This window comes from Dendropsophus ebraccatus, chromosome 3, assembly GCF_027789765.1.
Source record: "Dendropsophus ebraccatus isolate aDenEbr1 chromosome 3, aDenEbr1.pat, whole genome shotgun sequence".
Taxonomy (NCBI): Eukaryota; Metazoa; Chordata; class Amphibia; order Anura; family Hylidae; genus Dendropsophus; species Dendropsophus ebraccatus.
The window spans coordinates 31,788,068-31,815,964 of record NC_091456.1 but is presented as its reverse complement, the minus strand read 5'-3'; the positions used below and the strand labels follow the sequence as shown (position 1 = coordinate 31,815,964).

At 43.4% G+C, this 27,897-nt stretch overlaps 1 protein-coding gene across 1 annotated transcript in view; it reads left to right on the top strand.

Annotated features, from left to right (window-relative positions):
• The first annotated feature begins 1,214 nt into the window (after nt 1-1,214).
• The window catches only part of SEZ6L (seizure related 6 homolog like), a 339,967-nt gene continuing 313,284 nt past the window's right edge, over nt 1,215-27,897 (top strand). Inside the window, exon 1 of the mRNA XM_069961326.1 lies at nt 1,215-1,507. Within this exon, the coding sequence (XP_069817427.1) occupies nt 1,414-1,507 (94 nt within the window). The 5' untranslated portion in view covers nt 1,215-1,413. The remainder of the gene's footprint in view (nt 1,508-27,897) is intronic.

Below are 27,897 nucleotides of genomic sequence, written 5' to 3'. Positions count from 1 at the left end.
AACGAGCACCTGAGCTTTGGGAAATATTTGTCTCGAGTATCGAGCACCCGAGCATTTTAGCACTCGCTCAACTCTAGTTCTGACACATAGGGCAATCCTTTAATCCCAATTTAACGTGAGACAAAATTGTACTAATACAGAAATTTTTTTTTTTACAAATCTTGTCTCCAGAGAAAAGTCATAATGCATGAAGTCAGGAGTACCCATGAATGATTTAACTCTTTCAAACGTTAATTGAAAGTGCAGTAAAACATCAAAGTGCTTCCGATTAAATGACCCAGATACTGAATGAAGAAAACATTTGGAGTAGAAAAGCAGTAAACAATGTTGGGGGAGAATACGAGAAAAAAACTTACGCAAGAGTAAATTAAGTATCTACAAATTGACATGACATCTGACTTGCTGCTAGATGTCATCTGTAAATATCAGTGTTGATATAATTGGGTTTACAAGTGTTATGAAACATTCATTTACATATATGCAGATTATGTAGATAATGGCTTCGGCAATGTAAAGCACAGAAATTAGAACAACACTTGTAAATATTGCACATGTTCCCTATAAATATATATTGAGGAAATCCATATGTATGGAACGAGTTGGGTACTGTACCTTTAAATCGACAAAATGTCTAAATTCTAGCTACCTCTCTACTATTCAATTAAAACTCTAAATCGTCTTGTGTTATGGTTTGATGCATAGATCCCATACGGTATCGGCTGCTAGTGTCTATTTTTACCCTGACTATCCTATTGCACAGTTCCCACTGCAGTTCCCTTTAGTGCATGCCTTCCCTTTCCATGTGTCTGTGCCTTATAGCACTTTGTGCTTGCATTCTCCCAGTGCGTTGCCTTGGATGTTATAACATGAATGCTTCCTAGCAGCAGCCTACCAGATCCCAACACACAGTCTGTCACATTAGGTTTGTACTGAAGATTTTCTTTCTTTGTTTCTCCCGCATCCCTCTCCCCTTCCCCATTCCCGCTTTCCATGCCTAAATTCGCATGTTCCTTCCTTGCAGATCATTGCTGTAGCTTTCCATTCACCATCCGGCACTCTTCTCTCTGTTGCTGCTGTCTACATCCTTTCTTTGCCAGTGTCTCTAGATCCCTGCCTGCCCTCTCGCTTTCTCTTCTTTATCACCCTGCCTCGTCTCTCTCGCTCCCTCCTTCTCCATTTCAGTACAGTATCATTCTTTTCATAAACAAGCACAGAGCCCTCTCTGTGCATTTCTGTGCCTCGCTTTCCTCTTCCCCTTTAATCAATAGCCACACCAGGAGAGTTGCTCACATGAATAAGTCCTTGTGAATCTCACCCCCAGACATCTTTCAGTGGATGTGCAGACCAGAGCTGGAAATCTTGCTCAACTACCCTTTACTTATCCTGGGTTTCCTAAGAGTCTGAGGTTCTGTCATGTTGACCCGTGGAATATGCCAGTCTCCTGGTCTCTATGTCCAACCTTTCATCCTCTTCTTCCTCATCCTGCTTCTTGGAGCCCAGGCTGAAGGTAAGAAGATGCTCAGCATCAGCAATAACAATGCCTTTCCTTGTTTTCCTGCAAGCGCTTTCCCCTTTAAATGGTTAATGCATTGCATGCGTTAAATGTTATAGAAAGGCATAAAGAAAAAGCAAACTAGCAGCGGGGGATGAGCTCTATCTTTCGAGGCTTAATCAATTAGGATTGTCTTGGTGCTGCAAGATGTAGGGGAATTTTAAGAAACTGGGATGTCGGATACAAAAAGCACATGCTCTTACTGTATTCTTCTAAGAAAGTGGCATTGTGCTGCTGCTCCTTGCAGTCAGAATAGGAATCAGCCTGAATATATGAGGACTTTATATCTAAGAGTTTATAAACTGTGTGTTATATGGTATATGATGCTTTGGTGGTTATACATCCCATTGAGCTGGTAGGGATGTGGGTGTTCAATCTGATTGAACTTTCTCACTCTGGGACTTTGTATTCATTGGAAGAACAGGGCAGTGTAAGTGTCCACATCTGATCCCGCTGCACCTGGCGCTCTTTTGAAGCCAAATATTATGCAAGTGAAAGTTAATCTTTGAGTAGAATTCTACTTTGTATCTTTTAGGCAGGATGGTGAGAATTTTATTTTATTTTATTTTTTTTGTGCTTTTGATCTTCTGCCTCTGGTTTTGACTATTATTAAACGCGAAGACGAAGTCTTTAAGATTTCAATCTTTTTGATTCTCTTTTTTTTGCTGAGATTCTCCGTCTGCAGCTACAATGGTCGGATTCTTTAACATCTTTTACCACTTGGATCATGGAGGATTTGATGTCTTTTTTAGGGGGGGTTGCAGCTCCAATCTATTTCTGTACTATTCTGAAATGTTTATTAAAAGATATGGCCTCTTTTCTTTAGTAATAGTGTGAAATCATCCTAGGGCTTAAAATCTAGAAATGTGCAATGGATGATATCTTACAGTGGAGATAAGGTTAGGCATGAAAACCCAGAAAAATGTTTTCAATGATTTTGGAAACTATGTATATGAATAGGTAATATTTAGCTGATAACCGAGGATACAGATAAGAGGAGTGCATCTTTAGAGGTGGTTCATCCTTATCAGAAACCATGTGTTGGTTGTAAATGTAACAGTCAGTTATTACTTGTAATAATGTTAGGCTTAGAAGTTCAGCACTGTGGAGTGGATATATTAGTATATACTGAAAAATCACGCTCTACACCAGGCACCGATACATGTCAGAGTTTGAACATGTGAACATATTACCTGCACTTATACGTAGCTAGTTATATAGTGTCATGAAGTCATCTACTGTATGCTTCACTATATGAATGATATGACATTAATGATATCTAATGATTCTCTAACTACTTAGCGGATAAATATAAACAACCCCATTGTAATTATGACTTTGATGTAACACTGTATTCCATGGAATCTCTTTGTATAATTAGGGAATAATATATGGTTTTCTTTATGCTTTACTCCTCCTCATTGATAGATTGATTTTGCTGCGGACTACCTACGCTTCGTAATAATTGTACTTATTGGTGAAAGCCTTTTATGTATACCAGTCTTTACTAATTCTTTCCATGAATCCAAATACTTGACTTCAGCTATATTTGTGATATATCAAGGTAGCATCAAGGATGTGTGTCTAATAGTATCCAGAACCATACCATAGTATCCAACAAATAGGGTTGGCTGCTTTTCCAGAATGGTAATGTCATGGCTGGATTTCCTGAAGAAGAGTTATACATGAGAGAATGGTAAACATTTTTTGACATGGAGTCTAAGGCTTTATATTCTGCAAACTGGAAAAAGAATAGTTAGACCACACATCCATGTATATTGTTAACAGGGACCAATTGGAAAAACGGGGACTTCTACAAGTGATTTAACTCAAAGTAAACAAGTGGTTGGAGGACCATTTTCTCCGCATTTACCTTGGAGGTTTCGGATGCTTGATTTATGTTTGTCTATTCAGAACAAGTTCTACACGAGCCATGCCAATCCACTATAGTAGTCTGTGGTAGTTCTTTTGGCTGTGAAAGGTTCTCTACATGTTGCCATTTTAGATGTGCAATCTGTCTGATGCTACTACTGGTTCAGGGCTCAATGGATTAGCGTAGGGTAGGTTATAGGTCTCAAATAAAATTATAGGTCTGACAATATTTTAATGAAACAGATATAAAAAGGGATAAATAAAATATATTGAACTTAAAATTATTTACCATATTTTCCGGCGTATAAGACGACTTTTTAACACCAAAAAATCTTCTTAGAAGTCGGGGGCCGTCTTATACGCGGGTATGGTCGCCCCATACGGGGGGAGGGGCTTAAAAATAGCCGCATCCCCACGGTATGGGGCGACCATCATTAAAAAAATATATAGTTAACTCACCTGGAGCGCGTTCCCAACCTCCGCACGTCTCCTGGCCAGTTCCAGGAGACAGTCAGGCAGGGGTTAACATTTTCCGGCGTAAAAAGGCGAACCCCTAACAATCTTCTTAAAAGTCAGGGGTCGTCTTATACACCGGAAAATACTGTAGTTGCAAGGCAGTTCAAACCACAAAAGTGGCAGTAGGTAAAAAGCTACCTATTAATATTACCATTACACTTAAAAAGAACCTGTCACCCCCCCGTGTCGGGGCAGAGCCCGGACGACCCCCCGATGCAGACCCATATACTGAAGCCGTCATTCTCTATGGGCGTCGAACTCATCTCTGGTGAGTGCGCGCATGGATTCGGACAGGGATATCTAGGCGGCGGGACAAGCTACAGGACCGGGACTTTGGAAGCAGTAAGTATATGGGTCTGCACCGAAGGGATAGCCGGGTTCTCTTTAAAGTTTCCCTTTAAAGTATCCCTGAAGCTGAAGCTGTCATCTTTATGTATATATGTGTATTTCCCCACTATTAAGCCCTCAAAACCAACATTGACCAGTCAGCACAGAAGGTGGTTACAGTATGACATCATTATGCATCCATGCTCCCAGACCTGCAATGATTTTCAAGAGTAAGGCCACATTTTCACGTCCATAAATTTTGTGGACCTTGCGGGGGGTGAAGGCCTTTTATGGAATGTTTCCCTGTCCGGCATGATGTAATAACATGCTAGCAGTGGGGAAAATGCTTGAATCTCCGTGGCACTGTAATGACATAGATTCAGTTTTCCTGCTGCTGGAATGATGTCGATATATCATGCCAGGCGGGAAAACAATTCATGACTGGCGTTCACCATCCGTACGGTCAGAAAAATTGTGGATGTATAAAGTGTACAGCCTTAGGGGGCATTCACACATTCTGTGATTATGGTCAGTGCCTGGAAGATGTGCTATGTACAGAATCACGGAAGTCCGGGCATCATGATTCATTATGTATTCGCAGTGATAAATCCGCTGCGGGTCTAGTACGTGTGTTTGTACCCTAAGGGGGAGATTTATGAAAGGGTGTAAATATACACCTTGTATCAATCAATAATAAACATAGTTTTTGCACTTACAATCCCTCCTGAGTCTGTCTCTGTTTGAATTTCTCGCTGTTCGCAGGTCCCTGAAGCTCCAGTTGGTGTCTTCAAATTTTTTTTCACTTCCTGGTTTGGGCTTTCCCATGATGCACTTTGTCTCCTGTGATGTCTAACTGACTCTGTAAAACTGTTACATGGCTTAAATCTTAACCTGAGTCATCTGACAAAGGGAGACTGGCCTAACAGGGCTTAGACCGGCCTCCCTCTTGATGATGTCATTGTCAGATAGGTGATTGAAGCATATTACAAAGTTATTTAATGTGTTTCAATTACTGGGAAAAAGCTTTTCGCTGAAGTACCCCTTCAATGCTTATAGAGCCATATAAATCTGTATATATATTTTCACTCAAAGTTTTTTTTTTTGGCATCACACTCATATTTCTTTTGGTAAAACCGTCCTAAACAACAGCCACAAAAGAGAACCATTGATTTCGCCATTCTGTTTTGCAGTGATTCAACCTAGTCAAATGTTGCCAATGAGTGACTCCTCCTTGGCAGACAGAGACCTCTTCACGCCACACCTGACAATTCTAACCAGTGTCTTTATTCATTACTACTGAATTTTTTTTTCTTTATTACTCCTGACTTTTATTAATTGCAATCATAGGTATTAGTCTAAGGCTGTGTTCCAATATCATCTTTTTTTAGACAAAAAAAAAAAAACATCCGTTTTGTTTGGTAACAACAGCCATTACCAGTAATCATGAAAGGTGTTGTGGGAACATAGCCTTAAAGGGGAACTATCAGCAGGTTAGATTAATCTAACCTGCTGATAGATCCCTATGGCCAGGGCCGGTTTTAGACTAAATGTGGCCCTGGGCAAAGTTGAAGGTGGGGCCCCAAATGCTGAAATATTGTAGCAGCAATTTAAGGTTCCCATACACTTTTTGGTGGTACCTGCTGCTCGTGGTGGGTTCGGCCATCAGTGTAAGGTGAATGGGGCTCTTTGTACAGTCCTCTGACATGATATCAGTGGACATATGGGGATGGGCTTGATGGAAAATCAACATCCAACCTCTTTGTTCTCAGAGAGACAAGCCGTCATCAGATCTGTCTGGCTATGGCTTACCCCTCCTATAGAGAACACAGAAACGCTCAGCTGTGCCGAACATTCCTGTGTATGGGGAGGATGGGGCCAGATGAGATTATATATATATATATATATATATATATATATATATATATATATATATATATATATCATTAGTGATGTGTGTGCAGCCCTTGCTGTATATAGTGAACAATGAAGATATATACTACCTGACCACATTCCCTGGTGTCCTCAGGCCTTGTCTGTGGGATCCCCCAGTCCCAGCTTTCACTTCTGGTCCTCTCTCTGAAGTGATCGGCCATTCAGCCAATCACTGGCCGTAACAAACAGACAAGGCCTGAGGACACCTGGGAAAGTGATCAGGTAAGTACCAGCTTTATTATGTTATACGCACAATCAGCAGACAATGATTTTTACACTTGCCAAAAGACAATGATCATTTGATTACTGTTGTCTCTATATACACAGAGCGATATCGGCCAGGTTAGGACAATTTTCGCTCTGTGTATTATGGCCCTTAGTCACATTGAGTCAATTCAGAAGGTTACATGCCGGGACTGCCGCCACATGCCGGGACTGCCGCTACATGTCAGGACCGACGCTACATGTCAGCACCGCCGCTAGTGGTGTAAACACAAAAACTATCTATATGCATGGTTTTAAAAATTAAAATAAAAAAAATCACTATATCAGGACCAAATATTACCTCCATACCGTTATTGATGAAAACATACTATGTATAGGCCAATATTACCACCATAAAGTGACCGCCCCATAATGACACTATATACACGCCAATATTAGCACCACACCATGACCGCAACATAATGATTCTATATACACTATATACAGACCAATATTACTACTATAGACTGACCATCACATAATGACTCTGTATACACTATATACAGACCAATATTACTGCCATAGAGTGACCACCACATAATAACTCTATATACACTATATACAGACCAATATTACCGCCATAGAGTGACCACCGCTTAATAACTCTATATACAGACCAATATTACCGCCATAGACTGACCACCGCATAATGACTCTGTATACACTATATACAGATCAATATTACTGCCATAGAGTGACCACCACATAATGATCCTATATACAGACTAATATTACTGTCATAGAGTGACCACTGCATAATGACTCTATATACACACTATATACAGACCAATATTACCGCTATAGACTGACCGCCATATAATGACTCTATATACAGACCAGCACACACCATGACCACCACATAATGACTCCATATATACACCATATACAGACCAATATTACCACCATAGTGTGATCACCACATAATGACTCTATATACACACTATATACAGACCAATATCATGTGGCGGTCACTGTATGGCGGTAATATTGGTCTGTATATAGTGTATATATAGAGTCATTATGTGGCGGTCACTCTATGGCGGTAATATTGGTCTGTATATAGTGAATATAAAGAGTCATTATGTGGCGGTCACTCTATGGCGGAAATAACTCTATATACACTATATACAGACTAATTTTACCACCATAGACTGACCACTGCATAATGACACTATACACACTATATACAGACCAATATTACCGCCATAGACTGACCACTGCATAATGACACTATATATACACTATATACAGACCAATATTACTGCCATAGAGTGATCACCACATAATGACTCTATATACACTATATACAGACCAATATCATGTGGCGGTCACTCTATGGCGGTAATAATGGTTTGTATATAGTGTGTATATAGAGTCATTATGCATTATGTGGCGGTCACTCTATGGCGGTAATATTGGTCTGTATATAGTGTATATAAAGAGTCATTATGTGGCGGTCACTCTATGGCGGTAATAACTCTCTATACACACTATATACAGACCAATATTACCACCATAGACTGACCACTGCATAATGACTCTATATACACTATATACGGACCAATATTACCACCATAGACTGACCACTGCATAATGACTCTATATACACTATATACGGACCAATATTACCACCATACAGTGACCGCCACCTTATTTTTTTCTCAATAAAATACACCGTGTTGCCTTAGTGACATCATCATACACTATACATAGGAGCTGCAGCCAATCAGCGGCCTCAGTGGTCACCAGAGAATGGCTGCAGCTCCTATATACAGTCTATTCACCTCAACACTTGGAGTCAGCAGTGCTTCTTATACACACACACTAATATTATATATATATATATATATATATATATATATATATACATACATACACACACACACACACTCTAACACATCCATAAAAACACATTATACAAATCCAAACCATCCAGCCCACACACTACACACATGACATGTAACACACACTACATTCATCCATTATACACTCACATTCATACACACACTACATGTACAATATACTTACCCCCTCTAACAGCATGCTGGGTGTAGTTGTCCTTGTCCATGGCAGCAGCAGCAGGAGGTTCTGCTCCTTACACTGCAGCCCTCTCCTCCATCGTCCCGACAGCTCCACACCAGGAAAAGAGAGGAAATCACATGGTACAGAAGGGAGGGGGAAGCTACACACTTTGGAGCAGAGCGTCCTGTAGCCTCTGTGTGACCCCTGATAGCAGCCATAAGCTGCAGCCAGGGATCACTGAGAGAGGCTGCAGGACACTGTCTGTGCGCTTCTGCACCTAACACTCACTGTAACTGGGGCAGGGGGCCCCTGGGGGATGGGGGCCCTGGGCAACTGCCCTCTTTGCCCCCCCTAACGCCGGCCCTGCCTATGGCGCACGGGCAATTGCGCATCCTCAGAGTCGTCCCTATGCACTTAGTAGTTTAATCCTCAGTCCGGTAAGGCCTTTTGGAGCACTGCCCTGACCTCAGAGTCAGTGCTCAAAACTGTCTTACCGTACCAAAGATTAAACTACTTTTTGTACTTAAGGAACTGCGCTGAGGATGAAGAAAAGAGACATACCTCCTTCCTCGGCGCCCCATGCACAATAGGGAGCTATTAGCAGGTTAGATTCGTCTGACCTGCTGATAGTTCCCCTTTAAGCAGTTCTACTGAATTAATAGCTCACATATTTAGAATAATTGAATATACTATGTATTCCGGCTATTCGCACATGTTTACCTAAAATAACTAGCATGATATACGTATGTGTGCAGACACACTTTCTTTCAGAATGTATAACCTTCAATTTCTCTCTATTTTCCGAGCCTAATTTAATCTCATACAACAGCTGCTTCATAATGAGACATGTTTAACACTTGGATAAATTATTACTTAAATGAACACATGGTAAGAAATATGACAGTTCTACCATATGTATTTAAATGGAAGAGGTGTGGGGGAAAGCTGCAATGATTAATCCAAGCCTTCTGACACTGGAGCTGTGCCATTAGTTACACACATCTCTCATGTACAAGTAACTTGTCATTTATTGTGTCCCACGTAATTATTATTCAATCTATGTTATCTCTCTCCTTGATAAAAAGCCTTCTTGACCAATTATGTCGAGAAAATGTTCTATACATATACCACAGAGATTGGCAGCGGAAAGTTCACTCTTTCCAATTAGGTTAATGATTTACTAACTACTACAGGAAAAATCTACTGAAACTTTTGTTATATTTATATTTCATAATTTATGTGAATCAAAGTTGGACAAAGTATTGTAAAATTTGGGAACCACTGGGACCATTTTGAAAGACAACGGAACTTTTTCATTTTTTTATGTTTTATTTAGTATCCATGCAGTTAAAACCTTTCATGGTCATGAATGTAAAAAAAAATGCAGTAACGGGAAGACTTGGTAACTCTGCTGCATCAGTAGGTGCTAGGCATTACTTTCTAGCCATATTGGCTACCTGGCTGTTGAAATTTGCGCAGCTCTGATTGAAAAAAAAAAAATGAAAAAAGTATATGTACTACTGAGATAACCTGTGCATGTTCTACTGACACCTCAGGGTAGTAGGACTTAGTACAGAGAGCTGATGGTGTGCAAAGAGGTGTAAGAGAGCTACAGGTGGTATACAGAGTGGTGTACATAGAGCTACAAGTTGGGTACAGAGAGCTGCAGGTGGTGTACAGAGAGCTGCAGGTGGTGTACAGAGAGGTATAGGTGGTGTACAGAGAGCTGCAGGTGGTGTACAGAGAGGTACAGGTGGTGTACAGAGAGGTACAGATGGTGTACAGAGAGCTATAGGTGGTGTACAGAGAGCTATAGGTGGTGTACAGAGAGGTACAGGTGAGGTACAGAGAGCTGCAGGTGGTGTACAGAGAGGTACAGCTGGTGTACAGAGAGCTATAGGTGGTGTACAGAGAGGTACAGGTGAGGTACAGAGAGCTGCAGGTGGTGTACAGAGAGGTACAGCTGGTGTACAGAGAACTGCAGGTGGTGTACAGAGAGCTGCAGGTGGTGTACAGAGAGGTACAGGTGGGGTACAGAGAGCTGCAGGTGGTGTACAGAGAGCTGCAGGTGGTGCACAGAGAGCTGCAGGTGGTGTACAGAGAGGTACAGGTGGGGTACAGAGAGCTGCAGGTGGTGTACAGAGAGCTGCAGGTGGTGCACAGAGAGCTGCATGTGGTGTACAGAGAGCTGCAGGTGGTGTACATAGAGCTGCAGGTGATGTACAGAGAGATGCAGGTAGTATACAGAGAGCTGCAGGTGGTGTGCAGAGAGGTACAGGTGGTGTACAGAGAGCTATAGGTGGTGTACAGAGAGCTGCAGGTGGTGTGCAGAGAGGTACAGGTGGTGTACAGAGAGCTGCAGGTGGTGTACAGAGAGCTGCAGGTGGTGTGCAGAGAGCTGCAGGTGGTGCGCAGAGAGCTGCAGGTGGTGTACAGAGAGCTGCAGGTGGTGTACAGAGAGCTGTAAGTGGTGTGCAAAAGCTGCACATGCTGTACAGAGAGCTATAGGTGGTGTACAGAATGAGCTACAGGTGGGGTACAGAGAGCTGCAGGTGGTCACAGAGAGCTGAAGGTGGTGCACAGAGAGCTACAGGTGGTGCACAGAGAGCTACAGGTTGGGTACAGAGAGCTACAGGTTGGGTACAGAGAGCTACAGGTGGTGTACAGAGAGCTGCAGGTAGTGTATAGAGAGCTGCAGGTGCACTAACATAAAAGGTGTATCATTTGGGCCCAGACAGATTTAGTGCTCCTCTTATTGCCCACATAATAATATCCACCTTTGTTCCAACCAGCACATTCATAATGCCCTTCAAGCCCCCCTCACATAGTTATAATGGCCACTGAAATGCCTTCTACCAAGTATTATTCCCTTTCTGTGCCCCCTTTAAAGTACTGGTATGGCTGCCATAGGTCTCAACTGTGTTTTAAAGACATTTAAAGAAGCTGAACAGAAGAATGTATCACTTACCTTGTTCTGTGCAGCTGACCCAGAGATATCCTCCTGGATAACATGGACAATAAGTAGTCCTCTCCATTATGTGCATGAGTCCAGTAGTCCTGGATATTCATGTGAAGCAGAAAACTCCACCCACCAGCTGCTGATTGGCAGTTTATCTATCCATGTTGTGTATAGTCAACTGTCAATCAGCAGTCTGATAGCTGCTTTTAATCCAAGATCTGTCCTGGGGTCATGCAGGTGATGCAGTTATTGTACTAAAAAACAACTAATAAACTTGCAGACCTGTTTCAAATTAGCGAGGCCTAGAGTGTCTGTGCCCTAGACCTGCACCGCCTTTCCGTCTCTCCTCCCCGCCCTCTTTACATTGGGAATGCCCCAGGCAGGATTTCTCCTAATCATCACTTGTCTAAACACTGCACATGTGCCTTAACAATCCACCACATGTGCAGTGTTCAGATAAGTGATGAATAGGAGAAATCCTGTCTGGGTGCATTCCTAATGGTGAAAAGGGCAGGGAGGAGAGACGGAGGGGCGTCACCAGCCTAAGGCACAGACACTCTAGGCCACACTAACTTGACACAGGGCTGCAAGTTTAAAAGTTGTTTTTTAGGACAATAACTGCATCACCTGCAAAACCGACCTGGTACAAGCATTTTTGTGGGGGGCAGATTGTGGGTACGGAGTCGCTTTAAATCATATAGCTCAATACAACCTGACACATTTTGTATCCAGCTCACAGACAACGAGTAAAGCCCACAAAATGCTGATTGATAAAATTAACTTTTTTATTCAGCAATGACAATTTACTTAAGTTTGCAAATCTTTTTTAATGTGTTTGTTTGAAGAAAAAAAAAAAAAAGATGTTTATCTCATCTGCCGTAAAAAAAAAAAAAAGGATTGTGGGAAATTAAACACATTCCTGACTCCAGGAGCAATAAACTGGCAACTGCTTTCAATTCTAATTTCTTGAGTGATATATTCTTTTTTTTTATTGTGTCTTGGGGGAAATTGATCTGGTTACTACTACCTACAGCATCAAAATGTTTCAATTCAATTAGCAAGTATTATAGAGACAGATATAGATGGGTACCATGTGTATAACCTTCTTTCAGAAGTTAGCTATGCATGTCCCTCCTCACATCTCCTCTAAATCATTTCTCCATTTCCTTGAATTGCTTTTATAGATAATGTATTCCTTATTGTATCTACATCATACACAGGAGTTTGCACGGGCACATTAATATACAATATATCATGTAACACATTACATAATGCATTGCAGATATGCAAAAGATTGGCTTGGCCTATTTATGGAATCATTATGGAGCTCAGTATACAAAGCCTGAATGATTCCAATGTCAGATTGTAAGAGTACAATTATAAATAATAAGGCTATGTTCATACATAGTTTTTGGAGTGAATGTAAAAAGGTGCAAAATTTCCATTTTGCACCACAAAAGGTCAAGTTTCTGTCCTTTCCTCCCAATAGTCTGCATTGAATTCAATGCAGACCAATGCATTGAAAATATACATAAAATGACTTACAAAAAAGCTAAAAAAATCTAAAGTTTGTATGAACAATAACTTAACTGCCAAACGTGTTCATAGGGACCGCCAATATGTCTGGCCATTGTATTGCCTTGAGGCTTGAGAAAGGCACCTATGGATGCTGGTGCCGAAACACGTCGCTGCTATCAATAAATTATTTGTTTTTACTACCAGTTCGACTGGGAGCTAATATTTTTGGTAACCGCATATGCGGCTATTCCCCATAATTACCTAGTCCCAGTTTTTACCTGCGCTTGGCACTTTAGAAGATTGTTGCTGGATCCCGAAGTCCTTGAGGGATTCTCTTTCTGTTCATCACTAGTCGTAACAGATGCAGATGTTGACGTCCTACTTGGCCTCTGGTGTCAAAACATTTTTAAATATTAATATCAACATCAGAAAAGTATTGATTATTTCCTGATCATCCTGAAGATAAAGGGTTGTACGACTTTGTTGCTTCCAATATACCACATCAATTAGTTACATGAACTGTATGGTGAGTTTCTTTTAAAGGGAATTCGTCACCAGATTTATACTGCTCTGCCTGCCGCTAACATAAACCTTGTCCTGCCTGCCGCTAACGTAAACCATGTCCTGCCATCCACTAACATAAACCTTGTCCTGCCTGCCGCTAACATAAACCTTGTCCTGCCTTCTGCCAACATAAACCTTGTCCTGCCTTCCACCAACATAAACCGTGTCCTGCCATCCTTCAACATAAACCTTGTCCTGCCTGCCACTAACATAAACCTTGTCCTGCCATCTGCCAACATAAACCTTGTCCTGCCTTCCACTAACATAAACCGTGTCCTGCCATCCATCAACATAAACCTTGTCCTGCCTTCCACTAACATAAACCTTGTCCTGCCTGCCGCCAACATAAACCTTGTCCTGCCTTCCACTAACATAAACCTTGTCCTGCCTGCCGCCAACATAAACCTTGTCCTGCCTTCCACCAGCATAAACCTTGTCCTGCCTTCCACCAGCATAAACCTTGTCCTGCTTTTCACCCAGTGTCGGACTGGGGTATCTGGGCCCACAAGAGAAAATGATCCTGGGGGCCCACCAATGAAGAACCAGTGAGAAACATCATATCAGTTAGTTTTTGTTCAGGTTCTATAGCTGGGGGCCCACCGGAGAATCCTCTGGTCCTCTGGTGGGCCAGTCAAACTCTGGTGTTATGTGAATTCCCATAATGGATGAAGCAGGCTGGGAGTTGTAGCCAATGTTGGACTGGGGTATCTGGGGCCAACCAGAGGAAATGATCCTGGGGGCCCACCAATGAAGAACCTGTGAGAAGCAACGTGTCAATCAGTGTTACTGCAGGTTCTAAAGCTGGGGGCCCACTGGAGGATCCTCCGGTCCTCTGGTGGCCCAGTCCGACAGTGCTTCCACCAACATAAACCTTGCTCTACCTGGCGCAAGAATAAACCTTGCTCCGCCTTCCACCAGCATAAACCTTGCCCTGCCTTCCACCAACACAAACCTTGCTCTGCCTGCCACCAGCATAAACCTTCTCCTGCCTTCCACCAACATAAACCTTGCTCTACCTTCCGCCAGCATAAACCTTGCCCTGCCTTCCACCAACATAAACCTTGCCCTGCCTTCCACCAACATAAACCTTGCCCTGCCTTCCACCAACATAAACCTTGCCCTGCCTTCCACCAACATAAACCTTGCCCTGCCTTCCACCAACATAAACCTTGTCCTGCCTTCCACCAACACAAACCTTGTCCCGCCTTCCACCAACATAAACCTTGTCCTGCCTTCGACCAACACAAACCTTGCTCTACCTTCCGCCAGCATAAACCTTGCCCTGCCTTCCACCAACATAAACCTTGTCCTGCCTTCCACCAACACAAACCTTGCTCTACCTTCCGCCAGCATAAACCTTGCCCTGCCTTCCACCAACATAAACCTTGTCCTGCCTTCCACCAACATAAACCTTGCCCTGCTTGCCGCCAGCATAAGTCTGGTGACAGGGACCCTGATTCTGATGTCATATGTATTTTTTCCAGTGCCGTAGGTTTTGTAAATATCAGGTTTATTAGCCGTAGTTACAGAACAAGCATGTGCTCTGTAGTGAGTGATATTCATGAGCTGCCACTCCGGATCAACCACCCACAACTAGTTGACAGTTTTCTGTCTATGCAAAGTATTGACAGAAAGCTGTGGATCAATGGCCAGTGGGTGGTCCGAAATGGCAGCTCATAAATATTGTAAGCTGTAAAGTGCGTGCTTACTCCATAGTCACAGCTAATAAGCCTCGTTTTTACAAAAACAAGAGCACGGAAAAAGATAACACCCATAGGAAAAAGTGAGATGGCACCTGTCACAATGCTTTATGCTGCCATCGGATAGAGCAGCATCAACCAGAAGACAGATTAGCTTCTAGTGTTCTTGAGGTTCAGACCCTTTATTCCGGTAAATTATTTCAACATGAATAGTCTGTTTATCTACTAGACGACTATAATTTTTTACAAAGCTTCTTTTAGAGGTTTTATTTACTAGTGAAGAAAGGCTTGACTGAAAGGTACTACCTATTGCATTGAAGTGCTGTCATGTTGCTGAATTTGCTCTAATACATTGTATATCTGGTATACTTGCTCTATAGAATGCTGATAATCCTAGTTCATACATGTCATGCAGCTTGTCAAAATGTCCATCAGGATAGAGTGAAATTGCAAAAACATTTTTTTTTGTTTATTTTATTTTTTTTACTTTTTAACCCTATACTGCCAAAGACCATGCCATTAGATCCTAAATAAAATGTAAGAACACAGTGATAGCAGAGGATGAATGGGATGAAGGGAAAAGAATTACCATATCTGTACATTTGTCCACATTCATGTAGCTTTACTGAACACAGTTCTTGTTCTATTATTATGCCTCGAGTTTATTTCCCACATTCGCCCTCCCCAAGTTGGCTACTTAAAAGAAATCTATCATGACGTTAGTGTATACTAACCTGATTGGATCATGTAGTAACCCATGTCACCCTGATTACAATGCTGTTTTTCTTATTACAATCCATTCAGCCATTTTAAATAGATACAAATAAGATTAAGTATTGAGCGGGTTTGGTGCATCGGGGGTGGTTTAGAGCGCATAAGGCCACCACTTCACCCGCCCTGCTTTTTAACTGAGAACCATCTTTAAAGCGAGAAGGCAAAAAAAAATTACTTTCGGCCAGGGACATAAAAAAGAGGTTATATTCACCTGCACCGCGTCCCGCTCCGGGACCCCTGCCGGCTGTCTTCTTCGCTTCCCTCCAGCTACGTCACGACCCGGCTGAAGCATTCCCCGCTGCAGTCACTGATTGGCTTAGTGGACTTAATCCCACCTGCTTGTAACGTTTCTGCCAGGTAGGCCCCCTCTGACCCTTTATGATTTTTGCACCCTACCCCACAAACTTGTGTGTAGACTCGAAGTCATATTCTCTATTTATTACAGTGGGAATGACATCAATGCTTTAGGAATGAATAGAAGGACTGACATGCTCTCTGCACACAGCACACTTGAAATCTTAGTGGGTACTGCAGTGTAGGAGGCTGACAGGCCACAGGCTAAGACACATACTAGGAGTGCTTTTTTTCAAAGGTTTTTTTAGTTATAATCAATTATCACCATCCACTGGGTAAGTAATAACTGCTAGATCAATAGCAATCCAACTGATCAACCACGTACATTGCCAGAATTGGAAGCCCTCATCCCCCATTTCCTCCAGTTACAAGACTATGGCTTGGAGGTGTTTGGATAGAGGGTTGGTTTAGCATGTGCTTAATTTATAGGCAATGGCACTTACAGAAATAGCTGAGTGATAGACTTTAAATGGCACTGCAGGACCATGCCATGATTGACTGCCTTTCCGATTTAAATTACCTACAGCTGCGGTCTTAGGGTTATGGAGGATCTGAGTCCCGCCCCCCCCCCCCTTCTGGCAGTTCCAGCAGTTGGATCTAATCACCTATCCAGTGAATTGGTGATATTGCTTTGATTTGGAGCCATTTAAGTTTAAATGAGGAATATCCTTTTAAGGCAAGTATCTTCCTCAAACACCACCAAACTATTACATTTCTCTGTCTACAGAAGGGATGGGGAACCTTCAGCCCTCCAGTTATTGCAAAACTATAATTTACATCATGCCTGGACAGCCAAAGCTAAGCATTGGCTGTCCAGGCATGATGGGAATCGTAGTTTTGCAACAGCTGGAAGGCCGAAGGTTCCCCATCTCTGGTCTATACCATAACACCTTATAGCTGTATTCTCATAAATGTTCTATACAAAGGTGCCATCAAAACAAACATATTCTCCTCCTCAACTGGAAATGGCCCTGGAATGGTTTCCTAGAAGTTTTTCTACATCCACTCTAATAAATTGCTTTCCTAATTTACTTACCAACTCTTCTCTAAATGCTTCAGTAATTTAATAAGTCTTTTCAAGTTCTCATCTAAGTGATCCACTCAATCGCTCTTCTCTTAATTTTTATTATAGTTGTTCCATATGTACTATTCTTCTGTGTGCCCTCATAAGCACTCAATCAAATCATTCTGTGGCCGATTATATAGTTAATACCTTTAGTATATTTCGCCTTCCATCCGGATAGGATTAACTCTTTAAATCTATTATCTTCATCCGTGTAATTCTCATTATGAGTATCATTAAAATGACTTAGCTATAGGAGAAAAGCTATATACATTATCAACCTGGTGGTATCAAAATGGTAGTTTTTCCCAAGTTTCACCTGACTCTCGGATGGCAGCTCCTTAGTGGGCCTCTTTTTTTTTTAGAGCACCCCACATACGGCAGTAAAATAACACCTGCTGTAATTGTACCAGGTCCCCTGCAGTTTTTAAAGTGCAAAGTAAAAGCAGAGGGTGAAATCCTCAAGAATAACCACCATGCTGCGGTAAATCCTGCAGGTTATTTCAACTTGTACTGTGGGTTTTAGTCTCAGCATTAGGCTGAGATTTATTAAAATTTCATTCACTAAGATGCTACTGCAAACCAAGACCAGTATTACCAGTATTACAAGGGGCAAATAGTACTATCACACCATGACCTCTGCCATTACACGTATACTATACTAAGACCAATATACCCCTATACAGTGACCAAATATTGATAGATATCTGCTCTATGCAGGCATCTAGTAAAGAGTATCCCTCATACAGGTAATCTACCCTGCAGTAAATAAAATCCCTCATGTAGATAAATCCCCAGTATGCAGCCAAAGTTTGTTGCCCTCACCCCCATTCCCCCCACATAGAGACAAAAATACTGACCTGACTCCCGTGCAGTCTATTACTGTCTCCTAGAGAGAGCTGGGAAACAGAGTGGCCTCTTGTGACTGAAGGCAGAAGTGTGGTTAGAAGGGCAGGGAGCCAGTGGCTTCTCACTCTGTCAGTCACATTGCCACACAACATAACTGTGAGCGCTCATTAGTTACGAGCGACTGCAGTTAAGGGGTTAGGCATGGCACCTAGTGGACGGGTGGGGGCTGATCCTGGCCTCAGTTCTATCACTGAACTGTTCACTATAGGGGTAACTTCTGATTAATATAATGTTTAACAATACAAGGGGAAAGATTTAACAAATAGTACTAGAGACTGGCATTGTGTTCATTGCATTCCACTTATCATTGTTCATACTATTTCAGAAGACACAAGAAAATAAAAATACGGAACCTGGACACTTCACTTTTTAGAAGTTTTGACAAACGTTAAATGTGTCCTGAGATGTAGTGAGAAACTTCTATGCAAAGAAATTGATTCAACCAAACATCCTTTCCTTGGTTAAATAATTGCTATTGACTTAGTCCTATTGACCTCCTTTAAAACAACTTCTTTGAAGGTCCTCCTCCAAAAGGTTGTTACAAAGCTAAAAGGGTACAATTTCCATTAATTTTCCTAGTTTTTACAAAACTAAATAGGTTAAATAAGTTGTCTCACAAGGATAATCCTGTCTATATAGTCTAATATGACATATGAGCTTCAGAGGAGAAAGGGGGGGGGAAGGAACCCACTCAGGACCCCACTCTTTGTCCCAGAATGAATAGCAGTTCTATAAGAGCAGCCTCAGCTCTTTCAAACCTATCCATGCATCACATTTTCAGCATGTAAGGCTACATATCCCCTAGAATTGACCTCTGTAAGTCCTAACAGCTGATCTGGCGCTCATAGGGCCATACATATTGGAAAGAGGGCTCTCTAGCACAGAATTAAAACAGCCCGACTATGCACAAAGGTCTGGTGTTTATTTCTTCTTGCTTTCCATGACCCATAGGTCAATGCATCCAACTTTTTATTTGCTGACAAATCAGTTCTCTGGGGTGAGGAGTTTCCTACTAGAAGCAATAATGCAAGCAACCAAGGCTAGGCCACTTCTTTCTAAGGGCCCTAATAGCAGCCCCATGGTTTGTCTCTAAAGCATGTACATCCTTGCTGACATCATGTGAACATAGCCATAGGCTGTACCTATGTTTGCCAGGACTCCCCAGGGCTGCATCCAACTTTTTCTGCCACCATTGGTATTCAAATGCTAAATGATCAGACTCGGGCATTCTTGAGCTGCGCTCATCTCTAGTAGCAATAGGGGCCAATACTCACAATCCTGCACCCTGATGTCTAAATACTATACCAGAGTTATTGACCTAAGAAGGATGGTAAATAGTTCCCTCATTGGTCCTATAACAAGCCTTGGTAATGGGACCAAGTGGCTTAGTAAAGCCCCCAAAACAGGAAAGCCCTCAAATGACATACAGTCAACACCAGAAATGTTTGAATACTACAACCTAACCAGAATACAATAAATTACATAAAATAAAAAAAGTCTCAATCCATTTCCCTTTAGAAGTTCATCAAGAGGCTATAAAAAAATAAGGACCATATTGTTACCATTTTGGATAACACAGTTTCCGACTTCACAGGGATAAACTAAATCAGTGATGAGGCTGTCACCATGGTCCATAAACACAGCAGGTCCAAGATGTCCATCCTATTGCATGGCCAGGAATTAACCCGGAAAGTTATATCCCTCTGAGAAGAAGGGATTGGACCTAGCTTAACAAGGATTGGTTCTTACCCAAAAAAAAGGTGGACCAGGGAGACTCCTTCACAAGGAAATTGCCTGAGGAACTGTCATGTGACAGAATCTTTATTTCCTTGCGGTAAGCATGAGGGGTGGCAACAGATGGTATAGTGCACAGATAAGTTTGTAGAAAATCAGCAAACTCAATAGTGGTATAGCCAACTGCCTCTATGTTTTTATAGTTGTGGACCATGTGGACCAAGGAGATACCAGGATTCAAGAGTAGTAACGTACAGTAGTAGCACAAGAAAAACTGTTCCTTAGCGCCTTAAAATCTTTTCTTTATTAATTCATTCCATTAAAATCAACGCGTTTCGGACAACAAAGTCCTTAATCATGACTCTGTCCATATAAACTCATGTATATAAGTGAGGGAATAGTCAATATCCCTTGGGGCTTAATTTATATATACTGTAAGTGCACTGACTATTCTTTTACTTATATACATGCGCACTAGTGTCCCTAACGTGCCACACACACACATTCCTTTTCAATTAGCCATTTAAGTGAAGTGCAGGCAAATGACTGACACTAGGATTCCATGAAACAAGTATAGGCTATACTGAACATTTCTTGAGCAGAAAATCAAAAGACATACAGACTCACTTATCGCACAGTAAACTCTTCTAAGTTAGCAGGGACTGGACTAGAGGCTGCTTTAATTGGTTGAGAGGTATCATGTGATCAAAGCATCTTACCTCCTTACACAGCAGAAATCTTAATCCTTGCACCAACAATATTCTTGTGGTATCTTGGGTATGCTGCTAAAGTGTACCTGTCAGCATATCTGCTGACTCAATCAGCGTTTGAGTATCTATGACTACGAACACACCAAGACTGCAATGAGCGTGACCCCCATTGCATAAGAATGAGAGGTTGCGTGCATTACGGTTTCTGCGTGTTTGTAGCCATGAATACCTGAATTTAGCGTTAGGTCAGCAGAGGTGTGACAGCCCATACAAATAACATTCATTACCGAACCACTGTTTAGAGAGCTGAGCAAGGTATTCCTCAGCCACACAACAACCTTATACATACAGTAGCTGGGAACAAGTACCGGGACACTGCATCTTTACATGTGACTAGAGATGAGCGAACCTCGAGCATGCTCGAGCCCATCCGAACCCGAACGTTCGGCATTTGATTAGCGGTGGCTGCTGAAGTTGGATAAAGCCCTAAGGCTATGTGGAAAACATGGATAAAGTCATTGGCTGTATCCAAGTTTTCCAGACAACCTTAGGGCTTTATCCAAGTTCAGCAGCCCCCGCCAATCAAATGCCAAACGTTCGGGTTCGGATGGACTCAAACCTGAACCCGGTTCGCTCATCTCTACAATCAACCAATACAAAAAATGCACTTCAATATATACCCTAGTTTATACCATTAAGCAGTGTGACAAATAAAATAGCAATACACACGAAAATATATGATACTCAATCACAGTTTCAGACTCTTAGTAAGTTATTTCTCAGCCACATGACAACTCTAGTCTGGGATATGAGTACCGGGACAATGCAAAAGAACCAGACCCAGCATGCTGCACTGGATTTTCTCTCTAAAGGCAGCCTACATGACAAGCTAACCAACCCAGGATAAATGCAAGAACATTCGTTCTCCCCCAACAAACTCGAACAATGACTTTCACAAAACTGGGACTTATACGCCAGTAGGCAGAATTTTGAAGGTTGATCTATCACTCCAGAGAATGTGTTTCCATTGGTCTGGAGTCCAATACCAATGTTTTTTTTCCATCACTTCGGCGGACACTTGACAAGCATGATGAATGCAGCTGCTCACTAATGGAAGCCCAGTCTACAAACTTCCTTTGATCAGTTGCTGTTATGGGACGCTCCAGAGGCAATTTAAACCTGTAGTGTAGCTACTGAAGACGGAAGATTTTATATACTTCAGCACTTGGCGAGCCTATTCTCTGATCCTGTTCCCTGAGCTCGTGTGGCATTCTGCTTCATGGCGTAGCTGTTGTTGTTTCTAGACATTTCCACTTCATAATAACCGCTCATACAGCTCTAGCTGGGAAGGAATTTGACATGTTGGAAAAGTGGTTATATTATGACAGTATGGCTATTCACGCTGAACTATACTACTTCCAGTGTATCTACAGAGATTGTATTACTTTTTCACACATGAGCATCAGCAGGATCCTAATGGTATCTGAGAACAGGACTAACGCTGTGCTATAGGAAAGTGGTGAACCCGGGTGAGTATACAGGCAAGCCTGCTGTCGGGGACACAATAAGAAAAAACAGCAGTTCAAAGCAGGATTTACATTTACATATATGTGTACTTATATTACCTGTAGCTTTATATAAATTGCAGCATTGTTATGAACCATCAGGACAAACAGGAACATAGACAAGTGAGCCCTGACTGGTGCGCCACATGTGTCCCTGCCTGCTTAGCTCAGACTACCCTAGATAGCAGTAACTGGGCGACGGTCCCTACACCGAGTTAGTGATACACAAGACACTACAAGACTAGCAAGGTATCTCAATAACCGGCAATAAAGTGAGCCTTAGCCACACACTTATAGGGAACAGAAGACCATCTCAGCCCCTATTGAGCTCCAGGTATGACTTGTGTGCCAGAACTGGCAGTACAGTTAACTCCAAGATTGCCAGAACATACAGAAAGCGGGTGGGGCTGAACAACCAGACAAAACAGACTAGTGTTCCGACTAATAACACAAAACCAAGAGAATCAGCGAGAATCAGCGCCCCTCGGCTAGAAAAGCCGAGGGGCGCACCAAGCACCACAAAGTCCTGACAAGTATATTAGGAAAATGTCAGTATAACAGTTTCCTACTATCTGAGCGGCTGAGATGCTCAGTGTCTGATAAGCACTACATGGGGTAAGGCACTCCAAGGTAAATTTACACTAGAGGTCTGATTTTGAAAAACTAAAAACTGACTAAACATGTTTGGTCTTCAGCTTCTTTGTTTTTTCAGGTATTCAGGCAATTTCTTTTTGTCATTGAGGGTTATCTAAAACTTTACTTTAGGAGTAACAGGGAATCATGTTGGTTATCCTAGTGTCACAAAACAATAATATAACAAAATTATAACTGTTGAATATGGGCAATAGCCCTTAGACAGGAAGTCTTGTAGGAAAAAAAAATGTTGCTTCTTAATTTCTTTATTCAAACTACATTCAAAACCCTCCCTAAACTATTGACAAAGATTCTAATAGGTTGATTCTTTATGACTTTATTTTTTACTCCCAAGAGAACGGTGTATTTCTGTGTTGAAATCCCAAAATGTGGGCCACAAATTTCATTACTGAGGGTTGATGTGTTCTACAGCAAGCTACACCCAATGCACTTTAATTTTTGCTCCACATTTGCGAAAGTTGTGGGGCCTTGTCTGTCTGAGGCCCCCTTCACACGTCCGGAAAAACCGCCCGGATTTCCGATCAGGAAATCCGGACGGATTTCCGGACGCATAGACTTTCATTGGACACGGACACCCTTCCGGAATTTTCCGGAGGGCTGTCCGTTCCGGAAAATAGGACCGGATTTTTTAGAACCGGTACTATTTTCGTCCGGAAATCCGGCCCGGACGCCCCCATAGGAGTCTATGGGAGCGCCCGGGCCCCGGACGCTTTCCTGATGCACATCAGGAAAGCGTCCGGAGTTCCACTCACCTTCCGCCTCTGCTCCTGCTGCCTCTTCATCCGCAGGTACCCCCGCACCCCCCCGCGGCCACTCGCGGCACCCCCCCGCGGCCACTCGCGGCACCCCCGCACCCTCCCGCGGCCACTCGCGGCACCCCCGCACCCCCCCGCGGCCACTCGCGGCACCCCCGCTCCCCCCCGCGGCCACTCGCGGCCACTCGCGGCACCCCCGCACCCCCCCGCACCCCCCCGCGGCCACTCGCGGCACCCCCGCACCCCCCCGCGGCCACTCGCGGCACCCCCGCATCCCCCCGCGGCCACTCGCGGCACCCCCGCACCCCCCACCCCCCCCCCCCGGCGGCCAGGAGACCAGGACAGGTGAGATTAAAACTCCCATCATGCCCTGCTGACAGGCCATGATGGGAGTTGTACTTCTGCAGCCTGTGGCCATCCAGGTTGCAGAAGTACAACTCCCACCATGCCCCTGCTGACAAGTCATGATGGGAGTTGTAGTTCTGCAGCCTGTGGCCATCCAGGTTGCAGAAGTACAACTCCCACCATGCCCCTGCTGACAGGCCATGATGGGAGTTGTACTTCTGCAGCCTGTGGCCATCCAGGTGGCAGAAGTACAACTCCCACCATGCCCCTGCTGACAAGTCATGATGGGAGTTGTACTTCTGCAGCCTGTGGCCATCCAGGTTGCAGTACATGATGGGAGTTGTACTTCTGCAGCCTGTGGCCATCCAGGTTGCAGAAGTACAACTCCCACCATGCCCCTGCTGACAGGCCATGATGGGAGTTGTAGTTCTGCAGCCTGTGGCCATCCAGGTTGCAGAAGTACAACTCCCACCATGCCCCTGCTGGCAGGTCATGATGGGAGTTGTACTTCTGCAGCCTGTGGCCATCCAGGTAGCAGAAGTACAACTCCCACCATGCCTTGCTGACAGGTCATGATGGGAGTTGTACTTCTGCAACCTGGATGGCCACAGACTGCAGAAGTACAACTTCCATCATGACCTGTCAGCCAAGCATGATGGGAGTTGTAATTCTGCAAGCTGTGACCATCCAGTTTGCAGAAATACATGTCCTATTTTTTTCTCATCAGGAAATCCTGAAGGTTTTTCCTGATGGTTTCCTGATGGTAAAAACGGATTACTGTCAGGAAATCCTGATACTATCCTGATGACATTTAAGGCCTCCTGATCAGGATTTCCTGACAGTAAAAACTGACACGGACGTGTGAATGGGGCCTGACACATTTATTATGAGGTTGAGTAAAAAAAAAAAAAAAAAAAAAAAAGGAAACGGAGAAGCAATAATAAAAGGTGATATTGGAAACAACCTTCTGGTCAGTGGTCTCATTTATCTGTGGACTGCAGCCACTTGTCGTTTATAATGGTGCTGTCCAAAAAGAAAAAAATACACCCCCTCCCCCATTCTATCCCCAGTATTGTTGAATTATCACCTGCTTTAATCCAAAATGTACTAACCAATATATAATTTGTGTAAGAGACAGCTAAAGCAGTTTGGCTATTAGAACATAAGGGGTGTTAGGACTCGGGTCGTGCGCTCGGCTCGGCTTTTTCAGCCATAATGCTTCACATGTTTTTCACATACTCAGCTCTGCTGTTCTTTGTTATAGCAGAGGCCAAGGTTTCACTCCCCTGGCTGTTCAGCATAGGTGTTGGGTGTGTGCACTGATTATTGATTGACAGCTGACTTACCAGTTAGCTTTCTGTATCTGGCAGGACCTGGAGACTCAGCCCCAATCAGGTCTGGGGCTGGGACTCCAGGCTGAATAAATTTCAGACCTGTGCTCTCATTTCTTGCCTGTGATAGAACCTGGTTCCTCCTGTGTATCTTGACCTAGCATTACTCTGACTTTGTACTTCCGATACCTGACCTTTTGGCTTGGACCTCGACTATTCTTTGGATCACGATTTTGTACCTACACCGACTGGCTGTTACCGACTCAGACCTCTGACTTTCCCTTGCTTGTTTGTTAGTCTTGTCTCTGTTTTTCGTGTATGCACTTTGCCAGGTTAGGGAACGCCGCCCAGTTGTCCGCAGCTGTTTAGAGCTGTCGCGGCAAGCGGGTAGGGCCAGCTGGGGTGGGTGCCAGTTCTAGGGCTGCACTCGTCTTGTTTTCCCAGACCCCCTACCTGACATTATCGCAGGCCTATACCTAAGTCACTCCCGGCGGTTCGGCATGAGTACTGATACTACAGTCGCCGACCGCCTTGATGAGTTGACCACCCAGCTCAAGGGCGTAGCCGGTTTAGTGGCTCAGTTGTTCAGCCGGGTGGACAATCTGTCTCAGGCTACATCTACGTCTCCTGTGACACAGACCCCTGTGACAGCACCGCTTCAGGTAGTACAACATAAGACCACCTGACCGGTTTGATGGAAATACGGACAAATTTCGGACTTTCAGGGAGTCATGCTATCTGTATTTCCATTTTAACCCTCTAAGGGGTGGATCAGTTAAATTTCGTACTCCTGAGATTTCCATGCAGCTTGGGTGTCTTCACCGTGAAGAAATTTCTTTTTTTGTTTTAGATAAGCTAGCCGCTGATATCATACTAGGATTACCATGGCTACGTCAACATAACCCGGTATTTGACTGGAGGACCACCGAGCTAGTTAAGTGGGGTAGCTCTTGTGGTTCTCATCTGTTTCATGTTGACCCTGTTGTCTGTACTGTGAATGATCATCACGTTCCAGAATTTATCTCTGATTTCTCCGATGTGTTTGATGAGGCCATTGCTGACGCCTTGCCTCCCCACCGTCCGTATGACTGTGCCATCGATCTTGTTTCAGGGGCCAAGTTCCCTAAAGGCCGTATTTTTAACTTGTCTCCCCCTGAGCGAGAGTCGATGCGCCAGTACATACAGGACAGCCTGAGGAAGGGTCACATTCGGCCCTCGGTGTCACCCATGGGTGCTGGCTTCTTCTTCGTAGAGAAGAAAGATGGTGGTTTGCATCCCTGTATCGACTACAGGGAGCTAAATAAAATCACCATAAAGGACCAACACCCCCTTCCCTTGATCCCCGATCTTCTAAACCAGGTGGTAGGCGCTCGTTGGTTTTCCAATATAGACCTACGGGGCGCCTACAATTTGATCCGGATCAGGGAAGGTGATGAATGGAAGACGGCATTCAACACTCCCGAAGGGCATTTTGAATATCTGGTGATGCCCTTCGGGTTGAGTAATGCCCCCGCAGTCTTTCAAAGGTTTGTCAATGACCTTTTTCGAGATTTGTTTGGCCAATATGTAGTCATTTACCTGAATGACATTCTCATTTATTCTCCCGACTGGGAATCTCATGTTAAACATGTCCGTGAGGTGTTATCTAGACTTCGGAAAAACTCTTTGTGCCAAGTTGTCTAAGTGCCTGTTTGGTGTCAAGGAGGTTGCATTTTTAGGGTACATTTTAACGCCAGAGTCTGTACAAATGGACCCTAAAAAAGTGTCAGCGGTTCTGGAGTGGGCGCGGCCCACCACCTTGAAAGAGGTGCAAAGGTTTTTGGGGTTTGCAAACATTTATAGAAAGTTTATCCGAAACTTCTCACTAGTGGTAAAACCTCTCACAGAGCTGACAAAAAAGGGTGCAGATCCAACCTCCTGGTCTCCTGAGGCAGAACAAGCCTTTACTAAACTGAAAAAGAGTTTGTTCATCCGCTCCCGTATTGGTCCATCCTGACCTAGATCTGCCATTCGTGGTAGAAGTGGATGCGTCTGAGACGGGGGTCGGAGCAGTGTTGTCTCAGGGTAGAGAGCCGTTTACTAATCTGAGACCAGTTGCGTACTTTTCCAGGAAATTCTCCACCTCTGAAATTAACTACGATATTGGTAACCGGGAGCTGTTGGCCATCAAGTGGGCCTTTGAGGAGTGGAGACATTTCCTGGAGGGGGCAAAACATCAAGTAACTGTTTTAACTGACCATAAAAACCTGCTATACCTAGATAAGGCAAAGAGGTTAAACCCACGTCAAGCCCGCTGGGCTTTATTCTTTGCCCGTTTTAATTTTATTGTCACATATCGTCCTGGGTCAAAAAATGTCAAGGCGGATGCCTTATCGCGGAGCTTTGGTGTTTGTTATGTGCCTGAGAAGGAACCCGAAAACATCCTATCTCCAAGTATTGTGGTTGCCAGTGTGTCTGTTAATCTTAATGGTGCGTTC